Below are 23,076 nucleotides of genomic sequence, written 5' to 3' on the forward strand. Positions count from 1 at the left end.
GGAGAAGGATTTGCATAAAATATATTTATCGCCACAGCAAAATTCTGATCTAATAATACAATATCATATGTAAATTTCTTCTCACATAACATTACATTTCTGGTCCAATAATACAATATCATATGTAAATTTCTCCTCACATAACACTACATTATCGGATAAGGAGTCACAACACCACAGTGGGAGTAAATCCCTTCCATAACTTTTGCTTAATGCTTTCAAATTATAGCTCTCTAGCAACGAAATGCTATAACTAGTAATAATTAATAATCACGTTCATTCATCGTGGCACTGTTAGTGTTTATACATATGATGCAATTTCCAGCTACAATTTTTAAGTTAATTCATGGAAACAGGTCAACAATGTGGAAGGTTGAAGACAGCTTTTCTAGAGAGCAGTTACATCTGATTGCCTTTTATATACTTACAGAAGAACTCTTCCTCTTTGCAGTACCTGTATAACACTATATACACCTCGATTAACAGTTTGGGAAATCGACTTGAAAAATATCCGTCAAACCCCTCAGGAACTGGACCCAATATCTCCTTAACTTCCTCAGGGAGTTCCCTGTAGTGATTTAACTTGTTCCGTATCACTCGTAGTAAATCACGAACGCTATCAAACTTGTAACGCCTGTATCGTCCAATGTTATTTATAAATGCAGATTCCATCTTTTCATCCCACTTCCCATTTAAAGCCACCGCTGCAGTACTTTCTAATGAATTTAGTAGTTCAGACTCATTCTCCCTATCTTCCAATTCAACCCGATCACTAGCATCTCGAAGGAATGAAAGTCTTGTCTCCGAACTCCAGAAGAAAGGATGATGCAACACATCCATGGATGTTGGCCTGGAGATCATTAATTCAGTGAGAATGAACGATTTAGAGCCAAAAGGGTGTCCACATGGATGTAATGTGTCTAGACTCTAGGGGTGTGTGCGTAAGAAGAGGGGGTACTCTACATAAAATTTAGTTTTAAGTTGATGGATAGTGAATAAAGAATCTTACCGAAGATCAGGGTTGGGATTCAAGAGACGAGTAAAAAGGTCTACAGCTTCTGGTATAGTGTCTACTAAGAACAAGTCTTTGCGGTCATTCACTATATTTACATCACGCTCGATGCTATCACCATAAGGGTGTTTGCCCCCAGTGACGCAGAAAAAGAGTAGACAGCCTAAACTAAACAAATCCACTGCACGCGTTTGGCGCAGATGGAGAAGTTGTTCAGGTGCTTGCCAGCCTGAACTACCATAACCTGCAGCCAACAAACAAGTAAAGAAATAGAAGGAAATTTTAGTATCAATTAGAACACAAACAATGAGTCGAGGTTCATCAGTAAGAAAGTCTACCCAAATACTAACAGAAGTGATAATGTTGAACCAAAAGGCCATGGAAAATAAACATCAATAAAAGGTTAACTAATGGATAATTCCGGGTTGTTTTCAAATTCAAACTCACCACATTTCATCATTAGAACTCATTCATACGGGCCTAATAACCATATCTAGCACATGTTTGCCTCGAACTCAATGAACATGACCATTCAAATAGTTCCTACACTTACCAGTAGCATGCTGGGTTATGGAAGACTTGTCCCCTTGTAGGCGCTTGCTGATACCCATATCTGAAAGCTTGGCACATAAAGACCTGCCCTTTATTATCAAAACATTTTGAGGCTTTAAGTCCCGATGTATAATTCCAAGTTCATGTAAATGGGCAAGCCCAGAAACCAGATCACTGCAGAAAAAATGATTATGTCAAAATCTTGAGTACTTTATTCAGCTCTTTTCAAGACTTTTCTTTTTTCAGAATAAATCTTCACAAGATTCAAGGAACACATCAATATTAATGGGATCAAATTTCTTCATGAGCTATTACTGAAAATCAAATCTAAGATGTGCTTTCACTAAATAGGAGCAAGTACAAACTTCAATCCCTCACTTAAAACAACAATTTCAAAGGGAAATAAATTGGGAAAACAAAAATGCTGCTCTTACCACATTTTTCATACCACATTTGTACCACCTATCTGATAGAGATGGGACCCACATGTGTTGGTGGGCCCTACCTCTATTAGAGAGGTGTTACAAACGTGGTAAGTGTAGCATTACTCTTGGGAAAATAAGTTTCGATACGACAAAATTACACTAAGTCCCCTTATGTAAGTTGCCAACATTTTAAGGGATGAAGCATTAGCTGGAACAGTTTGATAAAATGAAAGATGAAGGCTATTGCAAGACATTAAACTAACCTCATTAATTTTAACAACTGGGGTGAAGGGTATCCATTTGCCTTCCACAATTCAATGTCCTTGTTATTTCCCATCATGGAATGCAATCGAGTGTTATACTCAGTCCAAAAGCGGGGTTCCTGATCCGTGGTGATTTGGCTTTGAATGGACCCAGAGTGAAAATAAATAAGATCATATAAGCTACATGTACAACGCTCCAAGGATAGATAAACAAAATCTTGATCATACTCCACTCCATGCCAACGTACAATATTTGGATGCTGATCAGAAGCAATAAGATTCTGAACCTCTTTGGAAGCCACATCATGATGAGTCCTCACAAGACGCTTAACAGCTACTGGACGACCATCATAGATTCCCTCAAGTACAATGGTACCATTACTTCCCTGAGCAATTTCATTGTTGGAAACACACAACTTGCCAATCCTGCGTCCCTCTATTTGACCATCAAGATGATCAGCTGAGGTCAAGAGAAACTTCATTTCACTTCTTTCATTTTGTATGAAAAATTTAGATTCTCCAACCTTATCTTCATGTGACGTATTGCTCATGTTCTTAACATCAATGGAATTTCTCTTATTGTTTCCCAGTCTACGGGTTCTCTTCTTCTTTGGAACCCCAGCTTGCATCTTAGTTTCCTCAGCCACCTGTTTGAGTTTATGTTGTTTTCGAAATGCTCTTGGATAGCGAAAGATACAGACCACAATGGACAATAGTGTGAGACAGAGAGACAGTAATTTTGTTACAGCTTGAGCCATTATGCCTTCATTGCCGCCAGATGGATGATTCTCGTCAATAATCGCAGGAACATGAGATGGATGATTCTCATCAATAATCACAGGAACATGAGATGGATGATTCTCTTCAATAATCGCAGGAACATTGACATTAGGGGAACGATCATAGGCAGAACTGTCTCCAGAATGGCTATCATTTATCCCAGCATATTTTGAAAGATACTCTGTCAATATGGGATCAAGAGTACGGGAGATATAAGTTTTGTTCTGACTAGGCAAAATTGAGTCGGAAACCCTGCTGTGTCTTAAAGCAAGCTCATTTCCAGCATTAGATATTTGAGGGCGAGATTCAAATGTAGCAAATGTCACGGTCCAAACAACCTTACCAGAAGAATAATGTGTGATTTCATAATCTGTTCTCACGATGTAAAGCATATGTTCAACGGTTTCCAAGCCTATGGAACCGGACTCTACCAACCCGTGAGCATCTTTCACTTTCGGAGACAGATCACTTTCAGTACTCCAAACCACTAACTTGGACGGAGTGTCAGCGGATTTATACATGTGAATTAGTTTTCCGGTTTTGGCATCAACAAGGAACACAGTGTTCCTCCTTGATCCCGTTGTGACTCCTCCCTTTGACCAATACGGAGCACCTCCTATGAATTCTTCTACACTCGATGACAATTTCTGTCATATAATGAACCATAATCAGATATAAAACAATGCAACCACAACAAAGATATTACTACAACAGAGATCCAAGCTGTGGAAAACCATCCAATTTACTGACGCTTGAATGCTGCCCACATAATCTTGGCAAAGATTGAGATCACGACTATACAAATGATTACCATAAATCATCAACGTAAAAACTAAATATCCATTACATTACATTACAAGCAAAAAAGACATATTCGAATATAATAGAAGTAAAAAATGAAACGAAAAAACGGAACACGGATTATCAAAGGTGATACTGTGAGCCGGCATACCTCTTTTCCGCTGCGGGTATGGCTATAGAGCGCCCCGTCTTCGCCCAAATCAATGAAGTGATCATCACTCCTAGTATTGTTTAAAAAACTGGCATCCTGATACGAAGTATGAATTGGGGCCCCAGAAGAGAAGCCCCACAGGATACTCCATGGGTTAGTGTTGACCATATATATGGTCCCATCCAATGCAACAACCAGCGTTATATCATTTCCACTGCATCAAATTTCAGAATTCAAAAGTTTAGGAATTTCCTTGAAATTCGACAAATTAAGCCGAAAAAATTGAGACTTTGAGAGCAGTATGTGCTTACAGCTTCGGCAGGAGAGAATTGAAGCGGTTGGAAGGCGAGGAATGTGGAATGGAGAGGGCAGTCGCGGTCTCTGGTTCTGGGACTGTGATGGCTGCTTGTCTGGTCAAACATTCAATTAGCGGAGCAAATAGGAGAAGGAAGATGAGAGGTCGTCTCATTTCTTAGATCCAAACGAATCGAGTAAATCAGAGATCTTTCAATTGGAGATTTAGGGTTTTGTGGTGACCTGGGAAACCAATTGGGAAATGGAAATTGGTGACGACAGACAGCTAAGAGGCCAATTTCAGTACGCGTATTTTGACATTTACGATTTTGATGTTTGGGTTGGATTTATTTTGTGTTTTTTTCCAACTAGGAATTTGATTAAAATAAGTGAAATTTTATTTAAATTCATATAACTTCTATCTACATTTAATTTAAATTTTAAATGTTAATTGTCTATTTCATCTTATTGCATAATTACTAAGGGTGTAAATTTTTACCAAATTACCATACCAACCGCCCTACCAACCATACTATATCAAATTATTACCAAATGGTAATGGTACGGTATTTGTACCGTACCATATTGTTTCGGTACGATACTTGTGACAGCCCGTCCCGAATTATTTGTACCGTAGGTGTGAAATGACGATTTTGCCCCTAGTGGTTATTTCTTAATTGTGTGGTTGTTTTGAGTGCTTGGTTGGTTGTATCTGAGCCACACATCCATTCTCATCTCCATCACCTTCTCCCGTATACTTTCCCTGTCCCGAAGACTCTCTCTTTCCCTCTTCTTCCTCTTTCGGACGGACAAGTACCAAAACCTTTGAAAACGTTGCGGATCGAGGTAGAAAATTATACCTTTGTGTTCGTGAGGACCATACGAGTTCAACCATACCAATTTCAGGTAAGGAATCCTTCGATTTCACGTCGAACCATGAATCTCCGTTTTGGTCACTGTTCATGCACACATGAAATGTTGTGTTTCAAGGAATTTGAAGCCTGTATGAAGCTTAGTGAGGTCCTTAGGAAGCTCGGGGTGGTTCGTTGGAAGGATTTGGACATCGGGATCGTGAGTTGCAGGTTTGGCCGGATTTTGTGAAATTTCTTCGGCGAGATTCCGTGAATTTCAGGGCTTGAAAGTGGCAAGGTTTTGTTCTACTTATTATAAGCTTCATTTTGGTACCAATTTCATGGAATTTGGTTGCAAAAACGAGTGAGAAACGAAGGTTTGAAAATTTTCATGTTTTTCAGCGACAGCGACGGCACAGGAGGTGTGCCGGAGAAGAAGACGAAATATTCCGTCAGTTTGGACGGAATATTCTTAACGGCGTCAGGTTAACTTTAATGGAATCTGTTAGTTTTAATGGAATATTCTGTTAGTTTTAATGGAATATTCCTGACGGCGTTAACTGACGCCGTCAGTGTGCCTAGCATGTGGCCGCGCGTGGCTAGCGCGTCTAGTCGTGCCTTGGCCGGCGCGTGAGATGTCAGAAAATTATTTTAAAAATATGGGGATGTTCGTGAGGTTGAGTAGATCACGTTGGTGTATTCGCATACCCTATTTGAGCATTGTATGAGAATTTATTACCTAATTTTGGTTATGTGCTTTAAATTGACGTTTTTATAGTTGTTTCGCATATAGGTGAGACCTATCTCAAGGACAAGTGCAGTCACTCGAGGCAAGGGGTTACGACCCTTCCACATACCAGTGAGTGGGCTTTTGGTTTTCCGTATATACCTATATACTTGTGGTTTTTTCCAGAAAATGAAATAGAATATTTATATGTTTTAAAATGCCATGCTTAGTGTGTGCCTATTTATTTATGCATAAGTAGTTGCATATATGTATGTTTGGTGTTGCAGACGTATAGGTAAGTGCTAGGTAAGTTATAGTTTATAGTTGTGACGTAGTAATTATGTGATATGCATAGAGAGCTTTTAACATGCACCCCCAGTGTTAGTGCTCCTGCCCAGAGTAGGGCACAGTCCTTCACGTGATGTTCACCTCCCGCACTACACACTCATCTTGGATTCAAGTTAGGTGCACAGTCCTGTCGTACAGACCACTATAAGTGGTTCCGACTCGTAGGTGACCCGCGATTATTCGCCCAGTCTTCACGTGATCGTAGCACTTGAGCGTATTTATTTACACCCAATCCTATCGTACAGACCACTTTAGGTGGTTCAGACTCGTGTGCAGGTAGTTAGTGAGTTGGGGATTTGAGCTCTAGATTCAGCCGTACAGGTCACATTAGGTGACTTCGGCTAACATGTTATGTGCATTGTTTGACATTACGTGAGTTACTTACAGTTTATGTAGAGGCATTCGACATGGCATATTTCTGAGCCTGTTTTCGATATATGTGTATATTCTATTTTCTGGGAAACTATACAGGTTTTACGGCGAGGGGTTAGAACTTTTGTTAATAAAATAATTTTGAAAAACTTTGTTTTTGCCTACTTACACTTTCTGTTTTGCGTCCCTCCAGGTTCTAGTTTGGGTTGCTCTTTTGGTGGCTTACGAGGAATCCACAGCATATCTGCAGATTATCACTAGTGTAGGACCACCTCTGGGTTTGATTAGTTAGTATTTTTCTTCTGGACTGCACTTAGACTTTCTGTGCTCTGAATATTGTTTTTCAAACTTACACTTGCACTTGCATGTTAACTACATTGTTTAGTAGTTTGGTTTTATTTATTCATACTTTTATTATTATATTTTGCTTCCGCACTGTGCACATGACTACGTCACCCTCACGTGACGGTCAGCACGCCTTGATTTCCGTCGGGGTGTGTCAGTACTGGTATCCAAAACCAGTACCGGTGGTATACTGTACCTACCAATATTATTAAAATTATATTACGTATTTATTCATATAATTATTTGAGGGCAAAATTAATAAAATTAATAATAATTATTGTAGAAGTGTAAAAAATGTAAATATATATATATATATATATATGTATGTATGTATGTATATACAATCACTCATAGTGACAATCTTTACAACTTTCATGAAGAGGTCAAACTTCAAAATCCAACACTTTAATCCATAAACCTTAAATTTATATTTAATCGTCAATTGTCATTTACGCTTTATTCTTCTTACTGAATTTTATTTTTTAAATTTTATTTTTTGAAAACATGATCATCCGGCTGATGTAAGAAGATGAACGGTTTAGATATTTGATATCACGTTTCGATAGTTACGGTTAACTGAAATATGAGTTGATGTCATATAGTTTGTAGAAACTTTATAAACATCAAGCAATATTTTCACTAACCATAAAACTCTGAACATAATATCAACAATCCAAACTGTTCATCTTCTTGCATCTTCTAATAGATCATGTTTTCAAAAAACAAAATCCGAAAAAAACAAATTTTGATGAGAAAAATGAAGAGTAAATGTAAACAACAATCAACGGTTAAATTTTGATCTATGATTTATATGATTATAATGGCGAATTTCAAAGTTAAGCTTCTCACGAAAGTTGTAAAGCTTGTTATTACGAACGTTTATATATTTTTTCTACATTTTTTACACTTCTACATTAATTAAAAAAATATTAGATTTTGGGCAAACTAAGTGGTGTAAAACAAAGTGGCAATTACCATTGGCATACTATACCAACCAAACCATTTGGTATACCGATATTTGGTATAGCGAAAGTTTGGTACGGTAATAGTAATAGATTTTGCCGTACCAAATATTTGGTATGGTAATTGGTACAGAGATTTTGGTACGGTAATGTACCAAAACCACCCCTAATAATTACTATTAAGCACAAAATGAAATTAATAATAAAACTCAAATTTCTCAATAAATCCAGACACTATAATTAAACCATAGCATCACTCTTTGTTTATCACATGTTCATTCTGGTTAAAACCCTAATAGTTTTGATAGAGAAGAACAAGTTTTTCTATTGATAGATAGTAATTTTGAAGTTTTAAATCCTCCAAGTGTGACTCGATTTATGAATGTTTTGTTTCTTCTTTAGATTAAATTTTGTACTTATTATATTTTATTGTATTTGTTTTTCTTTGCCTTCTATCTGCGCCCCAAAACACTATTGCAAGGACTTTTGATTAGTAGTGCAAAGACATATAACTTGATTCTTGGTGTAAATAAAGATTGCACAACCTCATAAACCTTGACCACTAACTAGCGGGTGACATGTCTCCATCCAAATCCAAAGCATCAAAGTCAAATGTTTTTGGCAAAGTGATGGACTAAACTGGAGCTTGCATTGCATTCTTTGGCAATTTCAAATCTATGGAAGGATCTCTTGGATCCTAAGTCTATGGATGAGTTTGGTAGCAGAAAAAAAAACAAAAAAAAAAAAGCCATGGAAATACTAGTCATATGCAATTATACAGGGGCAAAGGACGCCTCTTTGAATAAAAGAAAAAACATTCAATTAGAGATGTTATTTTATAAAGGGAATGGGTATAAAAATAACTTTACATTTTGAATTGGGTTTGAGAGGGTAGTTTAGGTAATAAATTTGGGTTTAAAGAGATATTAATTCTTTACTAAAAAAAAAAAAACAATATGGGTGAAAATAGTAAGTTGGGTGTAGAAATAAGTTAAATGGGTTCAAATAAAATTTCTCTTAAAATAAATAAGTAATTTTGTTTTATTTTTTATGGAACAGATTTGTGACACTATTTTTTTTACACAAATTTTACTTGATTTTGTGGAGCACATTTCGTAATGTATTTTTTAATGACTCAAACCGTCTGTCTTTTGAGTCCTCTCTAAAAGATCATGTCAAAAAAAAAAAACACCTAAATCTGAAACTAAATGACTATTAGATTAAGTGTTTTGTTTTCTTTGTAGAACCATATTCCTTTATTTTTTTTATTTCACTACAAATGAATGTGTTAATGGTTTTGAATTTGTTTAATTTTTTGCAAACATAATCTATAAATGATGTTCTAAAAGATAAACTGCTCAAATCCTTAAAATACAATAAGAAGTGGGCGTTACAAAAAATATGTGTAAAAAGTTAAGTAAAAAATAGTTTCATAGATCCGCTTATATATATCTTTATATATAAAGCCAAGGGTCCAATGAACAATGTTTTTTTGGTGTCACAAGCTTTACAAAAAAAAAAAAAAAAAAATTAGCCAAAAATGCCCCTTAAACAAAAAACTTCAAAAGCAATCCAAAATAATGCTTCAAATGTGGCAGGGCTAATTGACACACCCCGAATCTAAATGTGGAGCGTGCTGGCCGTCACGTGAGGGTGACGTAGCCAAATGCACAGTGCGGAAGCAAGAGAGTGAAAATAAAGAGAGAAAAAAAAAAAAGTCGCCAATATAATTAACAATAAAAGATCAGTGAGTGCTAGTGACAAACATAGAAGGAAAAATGCAAAGTAAGAGTTCAAGTATCCTATGTGCAGTCCAGAACAAACAAACACTATACAAGTGACTACTAGAAAATCCTACATGAAGGGTGCTCTGTCAGAACTGACTCGATGCCTCTTCCGTCACCCACATCTTTGCTACCTAAAACCTAGAGGGGCGCAAAACAGAAAACGTGAGTGGGCAAAAACAAAGTTGTTTTTCAAACCATTTCAATGTCAAATACTAACTCCTCTCTGTAAAACCCGTGTACTTTCCAGAAAATATTATACATACTCGTATATCAAATCATGCTAAAAACGATAAAACTCATATATGCCATGCCAGATATATGCCGTGCCAAAATATCCGATCGACAATATAAGCATCAAGCAGGTAAGATAACACAAATCATAATATGTTGATAATATTAACACGTCAGCCGGAGTCACCTAAAGTGACATGTACGGCTGAATTTATAGCTCCTTAACCACTATCCTGCACACGAGTCAGAACCACCTAAAGTGGTCTGTACGACAGGCTAGCGCCTGCCTTGGATCCAAGGTGAGCGTACGGTGGTGGAGGTGAACGATCACGTGAAGGCTAGGCCCTACTCTGGTGGAGCACAATCACCGAGGTGCAGGAATATAAGCTATAACTCAATCTCATCAACACCACATCTATCACTAACAAACATACTCACCTGACTTACCTGAGCGTCCGCGGCACCAAAGCATACATATATGCAACTACTAATGCATAACTAAATATGCAAACACTATGCATGGCATTTTAAAAACATATAAACGTTTAATTGCATTTTCTGGAAAATTCTCAAGTATATAGGTATATACGGAAAACCAAAAGCCCACTCACTGATACGTAGAAGGATCGTAAGCCCCGAGCCTCGCGTGGCTGCAGTCGTCCTCCAGATAGTCCTCACCTATATGCGAAACAACTATAAAAACGTCAATTTAACGCATATAACCAACCTTAGATAATAACTTCTCATACATTACTCAATTGGGGTGTTTGAATATACCAACGTGATCTACTCAATCCCACGAACATCCCCATATTTTTAAAATAATTTTCTGACCTCCCACGCGCCGGCACGCGTGTGGAACCCTAACGGCGTTAAGGAATATTCCGTTAAAACCCTAACAGATGTTAACGGGCATTACCTGACGCCGTTAGAATATTCCATTAACCCTGACGAAATATTCTCCTCCTTCTCCGGTGAGCCTCGCTGGTCGCCGCCGTCTGTAACTCGATTTCTTACCGGAAAACTGGAAAATTTTCAAACTTTAATATCTTCTTCATTTCTCAACCAAATTATACGAAATTGGTACCAAAATAAAGCTTACAACGAGTAGAAAAAAAACCTTACCACTTTGGAGATCCAAAACTAATAAAATCTCACCGGAAAAACTCACAATATTCCCGCCAAACCTGCAACTTCCTGAAACTGGGCTTCTCGACGTCTAAAACACTTCAAAATTTTTTTTCGAGCTTCGTGAGAAGGTTCCAAAGCTTCCTAGAACCTTAAAAACTTCTAAAAACCTCACAATCACGTGTGCATGAACAATGCACCAAAACTGGGTTCACGGGTTCTAGGGTTTTCGAAGGTCTCACGTCAATTTAAGGGTATGGATGAGCTTCTGAGCTCACAAGGAACACAAAGGTAACCTCCTCGATGTCGATCCGTGACAGTAGAAGATAGTTTGGGGTTCGTCCGTACCTTTGCAAAAGAAATGGAAGAAACTGGAAGAAAATTCGAGAGAGAAAAGGTCCACGGGTGTGTGTGATCCAGATGACAGCCACAAACAAAAACAATTCAAACAACACCCTACAATGCTAAATAACGTCCAGGGGCAAAATCGTTATTTCACACTAATGGTACAAAAATTGGGACGGGCTATCACAATATTTTCATCATTTAAACAATATTTTTTTAATAATTAATTTCTTTTGTATAGTTTTATTTAAGGAAAACTAATGAAAAAGGGCTTGAAAACTTTGAGTTTTAACGATAAGGACAAAATAAAGGGTAAAGTGAATAGTACCAGGTTTGACTTTTTAATGTAAAAATATGGTTTTTTGTTAAAGTGAATAGTACCGCGGGCTTTTAGTTAAAACTCCCTTTTATTTATTTATTAATAATTAGTACCTCACTATAGGCTAGCAATAATGTGATTCAATCAATTTTTCATTAAATATTATTTTCTCTATTTTTAAATATGTTCAAAACATCTTAAGAGGAGTGTAATGCCGATTATAAAAAAGTCTTTCGCACACGGATAATAATGTGATTAAATTAGTTGTCTAATAATTGTTTTTTCTTTTTTGAACAAACAATATTATCTACACTAAGGAGAAGGGGGTGGACTTAGTCTCACAATAAGCTAGCAACAATATGATTCAATCAGTTGTTTATTAAATATTATTTTCTCTATTCTTAATATAAATTCAATAGAGACCGATTTTATTATGTGGATTTAGCTGCTTTAATTGGTTTATGAGGGATTTCTTCTAGCATGATCTAAGATTATTCATTTACTTCAAATATTTAACTTTTCTTTTGTCAATTTACCTATATAAATACATTTAAAATATGTAAATCTCTTATAGCATGTCATGATTCGAAAAATGTTTTCTACACACACTCATACGTGTACATGAATTCTAATACACACACACATACACTAATTACTAACTTTTATGTTTAATAGTTGCAACTTGAATTCTTTAACATTGATTTGATTTATGACCCTAACTTTTATCTTTCTGCATGATTTGACTTTCTAAATGTGTGTGAATAATGAAATTAAGCAAAAATCGGTTGGGCTAAAAATCAGATTTGGGCCCCCAAAAACGCATAATATCGAATTGATAAAATCCAACTATCGTACCACGCCAACTAAATTTTGTGACATACTGAAATTTAGCATACCAAAAACTTAGAATAGCAGTGGTACTAGATTTTGTCACATCAAGGGGTTGGTATTGTAATTGAAACCGAAGTTAGGTTACAGTAATTGTACTGTACCCACCCTTTTTCTATAAAAAATGACATCAATTTTACCAAAAAAATTAATTTAAGAACTGAATTTTTAACTAAATTGTTAAAACTACTTAAGAATAAATAACTTATATTGAATGGTTTCACTTTTAATTGTACCGAGTCTTATGGTGTAAATTCCTACACTTACCTACTTGCGCAAGTAGTAAAGTTATAGATTGTTGTATATGTCAATTAGTAATAGATTATTAACCTGATTTTGAAGTTTGGACATAATTATTTATATAGATTATTAACCAGACTCTAAAATTTAAACATAACTATTTTATAAACACGTGAATGAGTAATGCCATTAAAATTATATCTTAATTGCAATCTAAAAAAAATAAAAAATTGATTCAATTCCATCGTAAGTTATTAAAAAAATAAAAAATAAAAATAAAAAACACGAAAATAATACACTTAAATCTTTTGGATCTCTTTTGATTAAAAAAATTCGAAAAATTGAATTTGATAATCCGAGAATCTCATCTGCTTTTTCTTTCTTCCTCGCTTTACCTTCTTCACCATCATTCAATCCCATTGAATAGCGCTCAGATCGCTCACTGCAACAGTGCTGCGCTCAATTGCCCGTTTGCTTTTCAAATCTTTTCCTTTCCCTTTCTTTTCTCCATTTCTTTTTTAGCTTTTCAATTTATTCCATATCAGTCGATTCCAAATTCGAAATCACTCCTCCCTTCTCTCGTTTCTCGGCAGCCAAACCCATTCGTATCTGCAAATTTCGATCTCATTAGGGTGTTGATTCCCGGTATGTTGCAAAATTCCAGCTCCTATTTTATTTATGTAATTATCAGCAACCAAATGAGCTATATATATATGTGTATATTTGTTCATTCAATTGGATTTAAATGCTATCGGGTAATCTGGTGAATTGGAATTATTGATTCGATGTATTGTTGCCTGTATTTTCTTTGCCTTTCTGTTTTAGTATTATACTGGAGTCCTTCTATGGTGATTTTGACTAAATATGGTATTCTACCCATTGTTTATTTCGATTTTGTAATTCTTTGCTCTATGTTTGGTTGCCCAGAAAATTGAGGGAGAACTTTGCTCTGTGTTTGGTTGCCCAGAAAACTGAGGGAAAACTTTGCTCTGTGTTTTCTCACTTTATGCAAGTGTAAGTATCTGTCTTTTATCGGTTAATGAGATGGAAATGACTTTAGGAGGATTCTTGTTGCAAAGATTTGCGAGGTTGTAAAATTTGAGAAATCAAATTTCTTTTCTTGTGATTAGAAAAGGAAATGCTGAAAATTAATCTCTTATTTTTCAAGGGCATAGTTTTAAATAACCTAACCAAATCTTAAGTATGCTGCTGCACATGATTTCACCGCTCGTGTTCTATATGAGTTTCTGGGAGTGCCAAACTTATATGGATATGCATGCTTATGTTCACTCTTATGCACTCTTGATTTGTATCTTATACTTGTGGTTTTGCTTCTTCTTTTAGGGTTCATGACTCTTGCAAGAGAGTGCTTTTGCTTGCTAATGACTATAGAACAGAATGTACTCTGGGAGACCGTCTGGTGAAGAATCTCTTCATCAAGATTTTGAAGCTTTGAGTGTATCGAAGTGTCTGATGAGAAATGTTAGCCAGAAGTTGAGGAAGAAGAATCAGAGGTCTGTAGGAGATGAGGACGATGGTGTGAGGGGAATAGCTTTGAGATGTCTTACTCTGTATGGAAGGGGTGGAGGTTGCAAAGTAGGTGCTGACACATGTGATGATTTTGGAGATACGAGTAACAGGAGGAGGTCAAGTGCCAGCGATGAAGGCAAGGGATACAGACCAATATGTGGTACCGAGGAATCTGGAGTGGATTGCTTCTCGTATGGGGTGAGGGAGAAATTTTGGAAGAAACATAACAGAAAGGATTTTGAGCTTGAAGAATCAATTAGAAATAGCAGGATGCACATTTTTCTTCCAGACGACATACTGGAAATGTGCTTGGTGAGGCTCCCACTAACCAGTCTCATGACTGCACGCCTCGTGTGCAAGAAATGGAAACACTTGACTACTACTACTCGGTTCCTGCAGATGAGACAGGAAGGCTCACATCAGACCCCATGGTTGTTTCATTTTGGTGCTGTTAAAGATGGTTATTGCTCTGGTGAGATACATGCATTGGATGTGTCTCTAAATCAATGGCATAGTATAGATGCTGAAATCCTAAAGGGAAGGTTCATGTTTTCTGTTGCTAGTGTCCAGGATGATATTTATGTTGTTGGGGGTTGTTCGAGCTTGAACAACTTTGGGAGGGTGGATAGGAGCTCATTTAAGACACACAAAGGGGTGATGCTGTTTAGTCCCTTAACAAAATCTTGGCGCAAAGTTGCTCCAATGAAGCATGCAAGATCAATGCCTATTTTAGGAGTCTCAGAGGTCACTTCAGATTTTTCCACCAGTCAAAGTTATCAAAGTCGCCAAGATAGACGTATTCCCAGATCACGGGTAGGTGGAGTGTCAGAGGTCTATGAAGATCCTCACAGGCTTTCTCTTAGGCGTCAACACAGACATTCTGCTGATGACAATGAGTCTTTGGTGTTGCCCAATAGAAAGTCGTATAAATTTATGAAACAAAAAAGTGATCACTCATCCATGAAGGGTTGTAGAAGGTTTGTGCTCGTTGCTGTTGGTGGTCTTGGCTCCTGGGATGAACCTTTGGATTCTGGAGAAATATATGATTCTGTTTCAAGGAAATGGACAGAAATTCAGGGGTTCCCTGTGGACTTTGGGATTGCTTGTTCTGGGGTTGTTTGTAATGGGATGTTTTATGTTTATTCTGAAACTGACAAGCTCGCAGGATATGACATAGAAAGGGGTTTCTGGATTGGAATCCAAACCACTCCCTTCCCACCCCGTGTTCATGAATATTACCCAAAACTGGTATCTTGTAATGGCCGGCTCTTCATGCTTTCTGTCTTCTGGTGCGAAGGGGATGGTCAGATAGGCCGGAGAAACAAGGCTGTTAGAAAGGTATGGGAGCTGGATCTCATGCACCTTAACTGGACCGAGGTCTCAGTACATCCTGATGCTCCAATGGACTGGAATGCTGCGTTTGTGTCAGACGGAAACATGATATTTGGTATTGAGATGTTCAAAATATTTGGTCAAGTATTGGATTTTTTTACTGTATGTGATGTGTCTGATACGGGGATGAAATGGAGTCATATCTCAAGGAACCATGTAACTCGCGAGCTGGATGCCTCTTCATGCTTGACCAAGTCAATGGCTGTGCTACATCTGTAAGTTAAAGACTGTAAAGTCCTCTGTACGTTGTAACTCACAGAAACAAAGTATTACACACAACACATGATCATCATTGGTCAATGCTCTCGTTCTCCCTCCCTTCTCAAGAGCATTTTGGGCGTACCTGCTACCGTCAAGTTCAGTGTTGAATCCATTGGGCAAAGCATTTTGTGGTGAAAAGATTTGAATGGAGATTCTTAATAAAAACCCCGACCATTGGAGAAATACGGTATGCTCGCTCATTCACTCGCTCATGTAGTCTCGGATGTAATGTAATTTGTTCACCAACATTCATGAAATTGATTCTGTAATTTAAATCTCACGTCTTTGTTAATTATTCCCACCTCATCATATTCATATGTTGCAACTCTATTGAATTGAATTTGGTCCCTCCTGCTGTTAATGATTTTGAATGGTGGATATCCTATTACTTCTAAATTGATCGACGGTTGGTCAATCTTAAAGAAGCGGTTGTTGAAATGCACTGTTAAGTTTTCCGTTGAGCATTCTGATTCTTTTTCAACATTGTATTCACTCGATCGCGCCATCAAGAAACTGAAAAAAATGATTTGAGCAAACCTCTCTTTGTAACACTTCAACCGAACCAGCAAGATTTCCCGATGGTGAGAACCAAATTCGCCTAGTTATGTATTACGGTTCGTATCATGCCGATAATTGGGCGAATTTGTGAAGATGTGGGTGCAGAGGCTCCGTGGAGGGATTATCAGAAGAACCCAAACAAGCAGACTATGCGGTCCTGGGTTGGCGAGTGTATGCGATGGTGGCGCCTCAAGCAGACAAAGCAAGCAGAGTGAGGAGAGAGGGGATGCGACTTGATTTTGGGTTCTTCGAGATTTGAAACGAGCAGACAAAGAGATTCTGGGTTCTCCCTCTGCGATTTTGGGTTGGCAAGTGTAGGCGATGTTGGCGACGCGAGCAGAGAGGAGAGAGAGAACGCGACGCGAGCAGACGTAGCAAAGATCTTAGCAATCCCATGGTTTTCAGGGGTCTTGCTAAGACCTTCTAGTGAAAGAGTCCATGCGAGTCCCATTTTATCCCATTAAACTTAGTCCGTATACATGACAAACGTAAGATTTCTTGTTCAGTTCAGTCCAGTCCAGTGAGAGTTAACGAGTCCAAACAAACGCACCATTAGTACACTTAAATTTGATGATTAAAATTCCATCCTCAAATGAAAAAATTATAATCTGAGTTTCAAGACCTTTTCAATATAATCGCCTGAAAAGAGAGTTTCTAGGTTCCGATTAATCCATTTTCAAATTTTCCTAAACTTTCTCGGTGACCAAACAGCAGAACGGAGACTCAAAACAACGATCTTTATCAACTTCTACTCCATATATATAGAATAGCCAAGAAAATAAAGAATTTAAAAGAAAGGATCGGAATAGTTACCGTTACGGGGATCGGTAAACGCTTCCGGCTTCGGACATCAGAATCGCGGAGTTGACAAATACTAAGCACACCCACCCATAGACTGTCCTATTTGGCAGCCATGTTCAGGAGAATAACTGCGGCAATCAATCAAGAAAAAAAATCGTAAGAGAAACATGTATGAATGAAGTTACAATGCATGCGTTGTCTTTTGTTTTTCCCGCTTTTTCCCGGGAACCAACCAAACAGGAACGGAAAGTGTACGAGAAACTGACCGAAATGAAGTTCAAATGTAGAGACGGACGACGTCGGAGCTGCGCTGTGGATTAAAAATATAGAAAAGCTAGGGTTTGTAGATTGACCTTTGGAAGGAGGAAGCAGAGAGAGGCTCGTTAGGTCGTCGGTCCATCTTGCATGTTGCACCACTCCCTTTTTCATGAATGGAGGAAGGACTGAATGGCTTGCACATGGGGATTGGGGCCACTCTTTTTATTTAATCTTTCCAAATAAAAAATTATTTCCTTTCAAATTTGTTTATTTTTTCGCACCACCACTTAACAATCAGTTTGATAATTGATTAACGGAGATCTATTATTGCAAGAAATTTTTAAATTGATGTATGACATTGCAATGTTTAAGATGTAAGGTATGAAATTATTATGCGGTCAAAAATTAAGATGATAAAATGTAATTTAAATAAGTAAACTCTAGTTTAGGGTCAAATTTGGAATATTTTGAGTTGCAATGGGTTTCAAAAAACTTGCAAATTCAAATAAGTGTTCAAGAGTCACTTAGTACTTCTTCACTTAGAAGTGAGATATCTTAAATTCGAATCTTATAGATGACGAATTCAATAGCAAATAAGGTTGTCCATCGTGTAGTTTAGCCGAACTCCTCCTCTCCTTAATATAAAAATGCTAAAAAAAGTGTTTTGAGAAGTACGTGTTCCAGAATTGAAATCTGGGTGTAACAGAATTTTCCTTAACAATTTGTACACAAAATGCAGCTGATTAACAGAAACCAAGTAGATGGAGACACCACCATCCTTAAAAACAAATGAAAAATCTGCATACAACAAATATATACCCCCTCCAATTGCAGCTTTGCAAACTATAACAATAAAAACCACCGGGGAAGATGCCTATCCTGCGTTCGGAAAGACACCAGAGAAGTTTGGTAACCTGTCAATGTGCTTCAGGGCACGTTCAGCAGTCTGCCGGGTTCGATAGTCACCATGCTGGAAGGCGTCAACAAGTGCGGTGCTCACGTTCGGATCTCCAGAAACTTCATAGGCTATCTCATCACTCCGCAATAGTCTTTCAACTACCCAGACTGCCCTCCTCCTCAGATTCTCTGTCCGTTTCTCTAACAACACGTCAAGAATAGGCTTCACCCCCTCTGCCTCACACAACACCATAACCCCTTGTTCGATATCAAGCCCATCATCCAACAGAGTAGAGAGTGCTGCAAGTGCTGCTTCGACCACCTTCTCGTTTGTGTGGTCGAGAAGAGCTACCAACTTTTCCACAGCATGTCCCTCCAAGAGACAAAAACTATCTCTAAGTGAACATGTCCCACGATGAAGCCGACACAAACCATTTATGGCAGGTGGGTTACTAAAACAGGAAAAAACTGAAGCACAGAAACCAGGTGTAGGCAACTCAGGCAATCTTGTCAAATTTTTGGATTCTTGTGATAAATTCTCCAATGCTGCTGCTGAACTCATCTGTACATTCTCCAGTCCGTTGGCCTGTAGAAGTTCAATGAAAAGTGCAGCAAGATTAAGTTCACGGCACAGAGAAACTGCACCTTGCTCATCAGCCAACACAAGTGTAACCCTTGCTAAAACTCGTACAAGTCCTTCTAGAAATGGCGTCACAAAGCGGCCACCCTTACTCCCCCCTTGGCGGATCTTAAGTACTCTAGAATGTACCAGCTCAAAGGCACCGTCATCTAGCATCTGCCTGGCAAGGCCTAGATCCCTCTCCGGAAGTTCAGCTAAGATGCCAATGGCTGCTGCTTGCTCTTCAGTGATTGAAATATTCTCTGATATGACTTTTATTAGGCTTCCAAGTTGGCCCACTGTGCCACGTAGGGCGTCAGCTAGCTCCTGGCCCACATGTGGGGAGAGGTTCTGGAGAAGTTTAATGGAAGCCACACGTAATTCCTTTTGTGAAGCCTCAATAAACTGCACCAAACTAATAATGGCACCGGAGCTTTTAATGGCGGCAACAACACTCAAAACAGTTGAAGGAGAGCTAGTGAGTCCAACAAGAACCTGGAGAAGCTTGCTCTCGATTGCTGGTCCAGTGTTGCTAATGAGATGTAGTAGGTTATGGACAATGTCTTCTGAGACTAGCGTTTGCTGATCAGGTCCAACCAAGATGGAATCAAAATCATAGTCTGTGCTAACAACATTAGCAAGAATTGTTGCAGCAACCTCTTTCAGTCGCATAGGAAGCTGGTTAGCCCCAACGATAAAAAGATCTTTGACCAGAGACGGAAGTATTCCTGCCTCTATCAGTACCTTGGCACTTGCCTCACAAGATGAAATTTGGTTGAGAGCTTTCAAAGCTGCTTCTCTTGACTGCATATCACCACTTCTCATGATGTTAATCAAAGCTGAGCCCACACTTTTAGCCACTATCACCTTTACATCATTGTCCAAAACTAACTCACCAAGGAAATTAGACATCGAAAGTTGGGTTTCTGGAGGGCCTGCGATCATATCAGCAAGGAAAATTGAGTTATGCTCAACATTTTTTTTTAAATTTTTGAGAGAGAAAAAAATTATCTTCATTTGAAACAATAAAAGAGAAGTATAGATCAAACTAATACCAACAGTCCACTAAATAGTAAAGCCCCCCATAAACTAAAATAATCAGAGGTGGAGGTAGAGAAAATTAATCTGTACTCGAGTTTAGACCAAGAAGTCATAGGCGGGACAGCTACATTTAATTATTAAAAAAAATAACGAATGGATAGTTGTCTCATAAGTAGGAAAACTCGTCTTGGATCAAACACTAGCAGAATCATGCAAGCTGCGGTGGACTCGAGACGCTAAGCAAGGTGCAGAAACTACAATAGTTCAATTTAGCAGTTAGCACGGTTTTTTGTTTTGTCTTTGAAAAAAAAAAATTACAAAAATGAATGTTTACCATATTTGCAGGACATGTAGTGCGAAATAAATTATCCAAAGAGCATTGGCTGTTTGGTTGTCCTACTTCTAGCAACATGCTAAGTGTAAAGATAAGAGAAAGTACAAGTACCTTCACGAATTTGTGTCAGAAGAGGCTGCAGTCTACCATTTTCAGCCATCTGTCTCACATTGTTCTCACACTTCTCCAGATTCTGTAATGTTTTATTAGCGTTCTCAACAGTCAAAATGTTATCTGATTTGCTGCTTGTCATTCCAACCAAAATAAGAATCGCTCCATTAATTGAACCAATCTTCTCACATAAGGCTTCAGATTTGGATAGTTCATACAGCAAAGAGACAGCTTTCTCCCTCTCTTTGGATTGCTCGTGATACAAGAACTTCACTATAGTTCGTACTGTATCCCCATCAGCCAATAATTCCTACAACCAAACAAATATTAATATGAGGCCCTAGAAACATCCATGTTAGCAATTTCATGGAAAATGACGAGAGAAACAGAAAAATCTAGGACTACCTTATTATCGGAATCATCCTCCACCACAGTTTTAAGGGTTTCCAAAGCTTTGCACCTTACTTTACGACTGCTCTTCAACATGTCAACTATCATAGGAATCAGCCCTGCATTGCGTGCAACGTGCTTATTTGATCTTGTTTTTTGGCAGATTTGCTGGACAAACTTCAAGGCCAAAAGAACTTCACTTTCTGAGCTGCTCAGATTCAATGACTTACGAGCCATATCAAGCTGAGCAGCTTCATTTCTGGCATTCCACTCTTCAATGGTGTTCCTCAAAGCTATGCTAGGCTTTAGATCAGCGCATTTCAATTCTTTTAGTGTCAGTGGGCAGACCAACTTCCTTCCACTCTCCTTGCATTCCCTAAACCACTTTTCAATTGCTTCTCGCTCAAATGTTTGACCGTTTTCTAAGGTAACAGGATCACGCATAACTTGCTTTGTTAAAGGACAAAAAAATGCATCATAAATAGGCTCAATGTGCAATCGCTCAAACTTATGGCTGTCATCTGATGGACTGCCGGTGTCATAATTTCCATGCCAACTTTCAGCCATCTGACCTAAATCCTCCTACTGCACCAAAGTAATACAGCATACGGTTAGAACAGCACACCAACAATCACAAACTAGCGGTAAAACCGAATCAGCTCTAAAATCAAATGGGGAACCAAAATGAACGCGTGCAAAGAGTATCGGAAATGAACTGAACTGTTTTCTAACTCCATTTCAATGCAAAAAGGATTACTTTGGATGTGCAGTATACTACAAGTGTTGCATTGCACGAATGTTCTATACAAATTATAATAGATTGGGTCAGTAAGATACACTAGAGCAGCACATTTGCAGCAAATTATCATGTTCGACTAAGAACTGGACGTCAGAATCAAACATTCAAAATTTCCTATATCCTGCAGATCATCAAAACTAATATGTGGAATCTCTAAAATCCAGGTGTTGGACGAAACACCAACAGCTTGATGTCAGCTTCTAAGGAAGAAGCTACAAAATCCAATATTTACATTTCCCACTTGAACTACAAGCGGTAGAAATAGGGAGCAAACTAAAGTAAAACACAATAAGAGGATTGGATCGATAAGATAAAGCACAACAACACAATAACAGTAACCCAGATAGAATGTGGTCTAAGAAACTGCAAATTAATGATCTTTATGTTAGTTTCTTCCACAGGGCCGAAGCGGATACAGATTGATCTCCGCGCAAATCAGGGTTTCGATTAGATTAGATAAGATTAGATTAGGGAATTACATATTTATGAATGAAAATCATGCCCAACTATTAAATTTAGTAAAAGGTTTATGCTTTCAACTAAATTACCGGGGAAAAAAAAAAGAAAAAAAAAAAAAAGAGCACAAGAAAAGAAACAAGTGCATACCTTTGAGTAGTTATGGAGTTGTTGTGGCCAAAGATGGTGTTCTAATTTAGGTCTGAGAATTGCTGACAAAATTTGAATAAGGGTTGAGGAAAGCATGAGCAAATACAAACCTAATCTTCTTCCATGGATCAAAAAATCAGATAATTTCTTCTTTTTCATTAAAATAAAAAATAAAAGAAATGGAATTGGGGTTTTCTTTTATTGTAATATGTGGTTGTTGATGATGGTGCAGTGTGAAAGTATGAAGTTCGATGATCTGAGGAAAAGGGAGAGGGAGAGAGAGAAAGAGGAGAGAGAGAGAGAGAAAAGAAGCAAAAGCTAAAAACCCAAAGGCAAGAAATCAACGAGAAGAACAACAGCAGCAAATACCAACAAGAAAAAAAAATAAAAGGAAGACAAAAATTAAATTTGATATTAGTACGCAACAATTGAAGAGAGAGAGAAGGTTGACTCGATGAGAATAGTCGTCTCTAATCTTCCAGCTTCTGCGTGTGAGAACCAGAGCCTCACCCGCCGCCCGACCCCACTTTAACCAGGCTGGCTGGCTGGCGACTTCACCCGGATGCCAACGACTATTTAACTACCGGTTAAAATTAGAACGCCAAACGGTGCCGTTGTGTCATTTTATTTTTCTACACAAGCAAACAATACTTTATTA

General features: G+C 37.9%; 3 protein-coding genes across 4 annotated transcripts; 1 reads left to right on the plus strand and 2 right to left on the minus strand.

The window, feature by feature from the left end:
- Positions 1–254: 254 nt before the first annotated feature.
- On the minus strand, positions 255–4,605 carry LOC103961737 (serine/threonine-protein kinase/endoribonuclease IRE1b). The gene is made up of 6 exons (XM_009374325.3): positions 4,296–4,605; positions 3,985–4,198; positions 2,253–3,679; positions 1,566–1,738; positions 1,010–1,256; positions 255–850 (listed from the first exon to the last, which is right to left on the minus strand). The coding sequence occupies exons 1-6, from the start codon at positions 4,451–4,453 to the stop codon at positions 400–402; spliced, it is 2,670 nt and encodes an 889-aa protein (XP_009372600.2). The 5' UTR covers positions 4,454–4,605; the 3' UTR covers positions 255–399.
- Positions 4,606–13,212: 8,607 nt separating this feature from the next.
- LOC103961736 (F-box/kelch-repeat protein At5g42350) lies at positions 13,213–16,045 on the plus strand. 2 transcript variants are annotated; one of them, XM_009374322.3, is made up of 3 exons: positions 13,213–13,466; positions 13,749–13,835; positions 14,166–16,045. In XM_009374322.3, exon 3 carries the CDS (start codon positions 14,220–14,222, stop codon positions 15,960–15,962), a length of 1,743 nt encoding a protein of 580 aa, XP_009372597.2. In that variant the 5' UTR covers positions 13,213–13,466; positions 13,749–13,835; positions 14,166–14,219; the 3' UTR covers positions 15,963–16,045. The 2 variants fall into 2 exon arrangements, with proteins under 2 accessions (XP_009372597.2, XP_009372599.2); XM_009374324.3 differs by lacking the exon at positions 13,749–13,835.
- A 2,252-nt stretch (positions 16,046–18,297) lies between these two features.
- LOC103961735 (U-box domain-containing protein 44) lies at positions 18,298–22,738 on the minus strand. The gene is made up of 4 exons (XM_009374321.3): positions 22,419–22,738; positions 21,029–21,598; positions 20,624–20,933; positions 18,298–20,072 (listed from the first exon to the last, which is right to left on the minus strand). The coding sequence occupies exons 2-4, from the start codon at positions 21,578–21,580 to the stop codon at positions 18,496–18,498; spliced, it is 2,439 nt and encodes an 812-aa protein (XP_009372596.1). The 5' UTR covers positions 21,581–21,598; positions 22,419–22,738; the 3' UTR covers positions 18,298–18,495.
- Between the last annotated feature and the right edge of the window lie 338 nt (positions 22,739–23,076).

The sequence above is a fragment of a genome, unplaced genomic scaffold (genome assembly GCF_019419815.1).
Source record: "Pyrus x bretschneideri cultivar Hongxiangsu unplaced genomic scaffold, Pyrus_bretschneideri_v1 Contig76, whole genome shotgun sequence".
Lineage (NCBI taxonomy): Eukaryota > Viridiplantae > Streptophyta > Magnoliopsida > Rosales > Rosaceae > Pyrus > Pyrus x bretschneideri.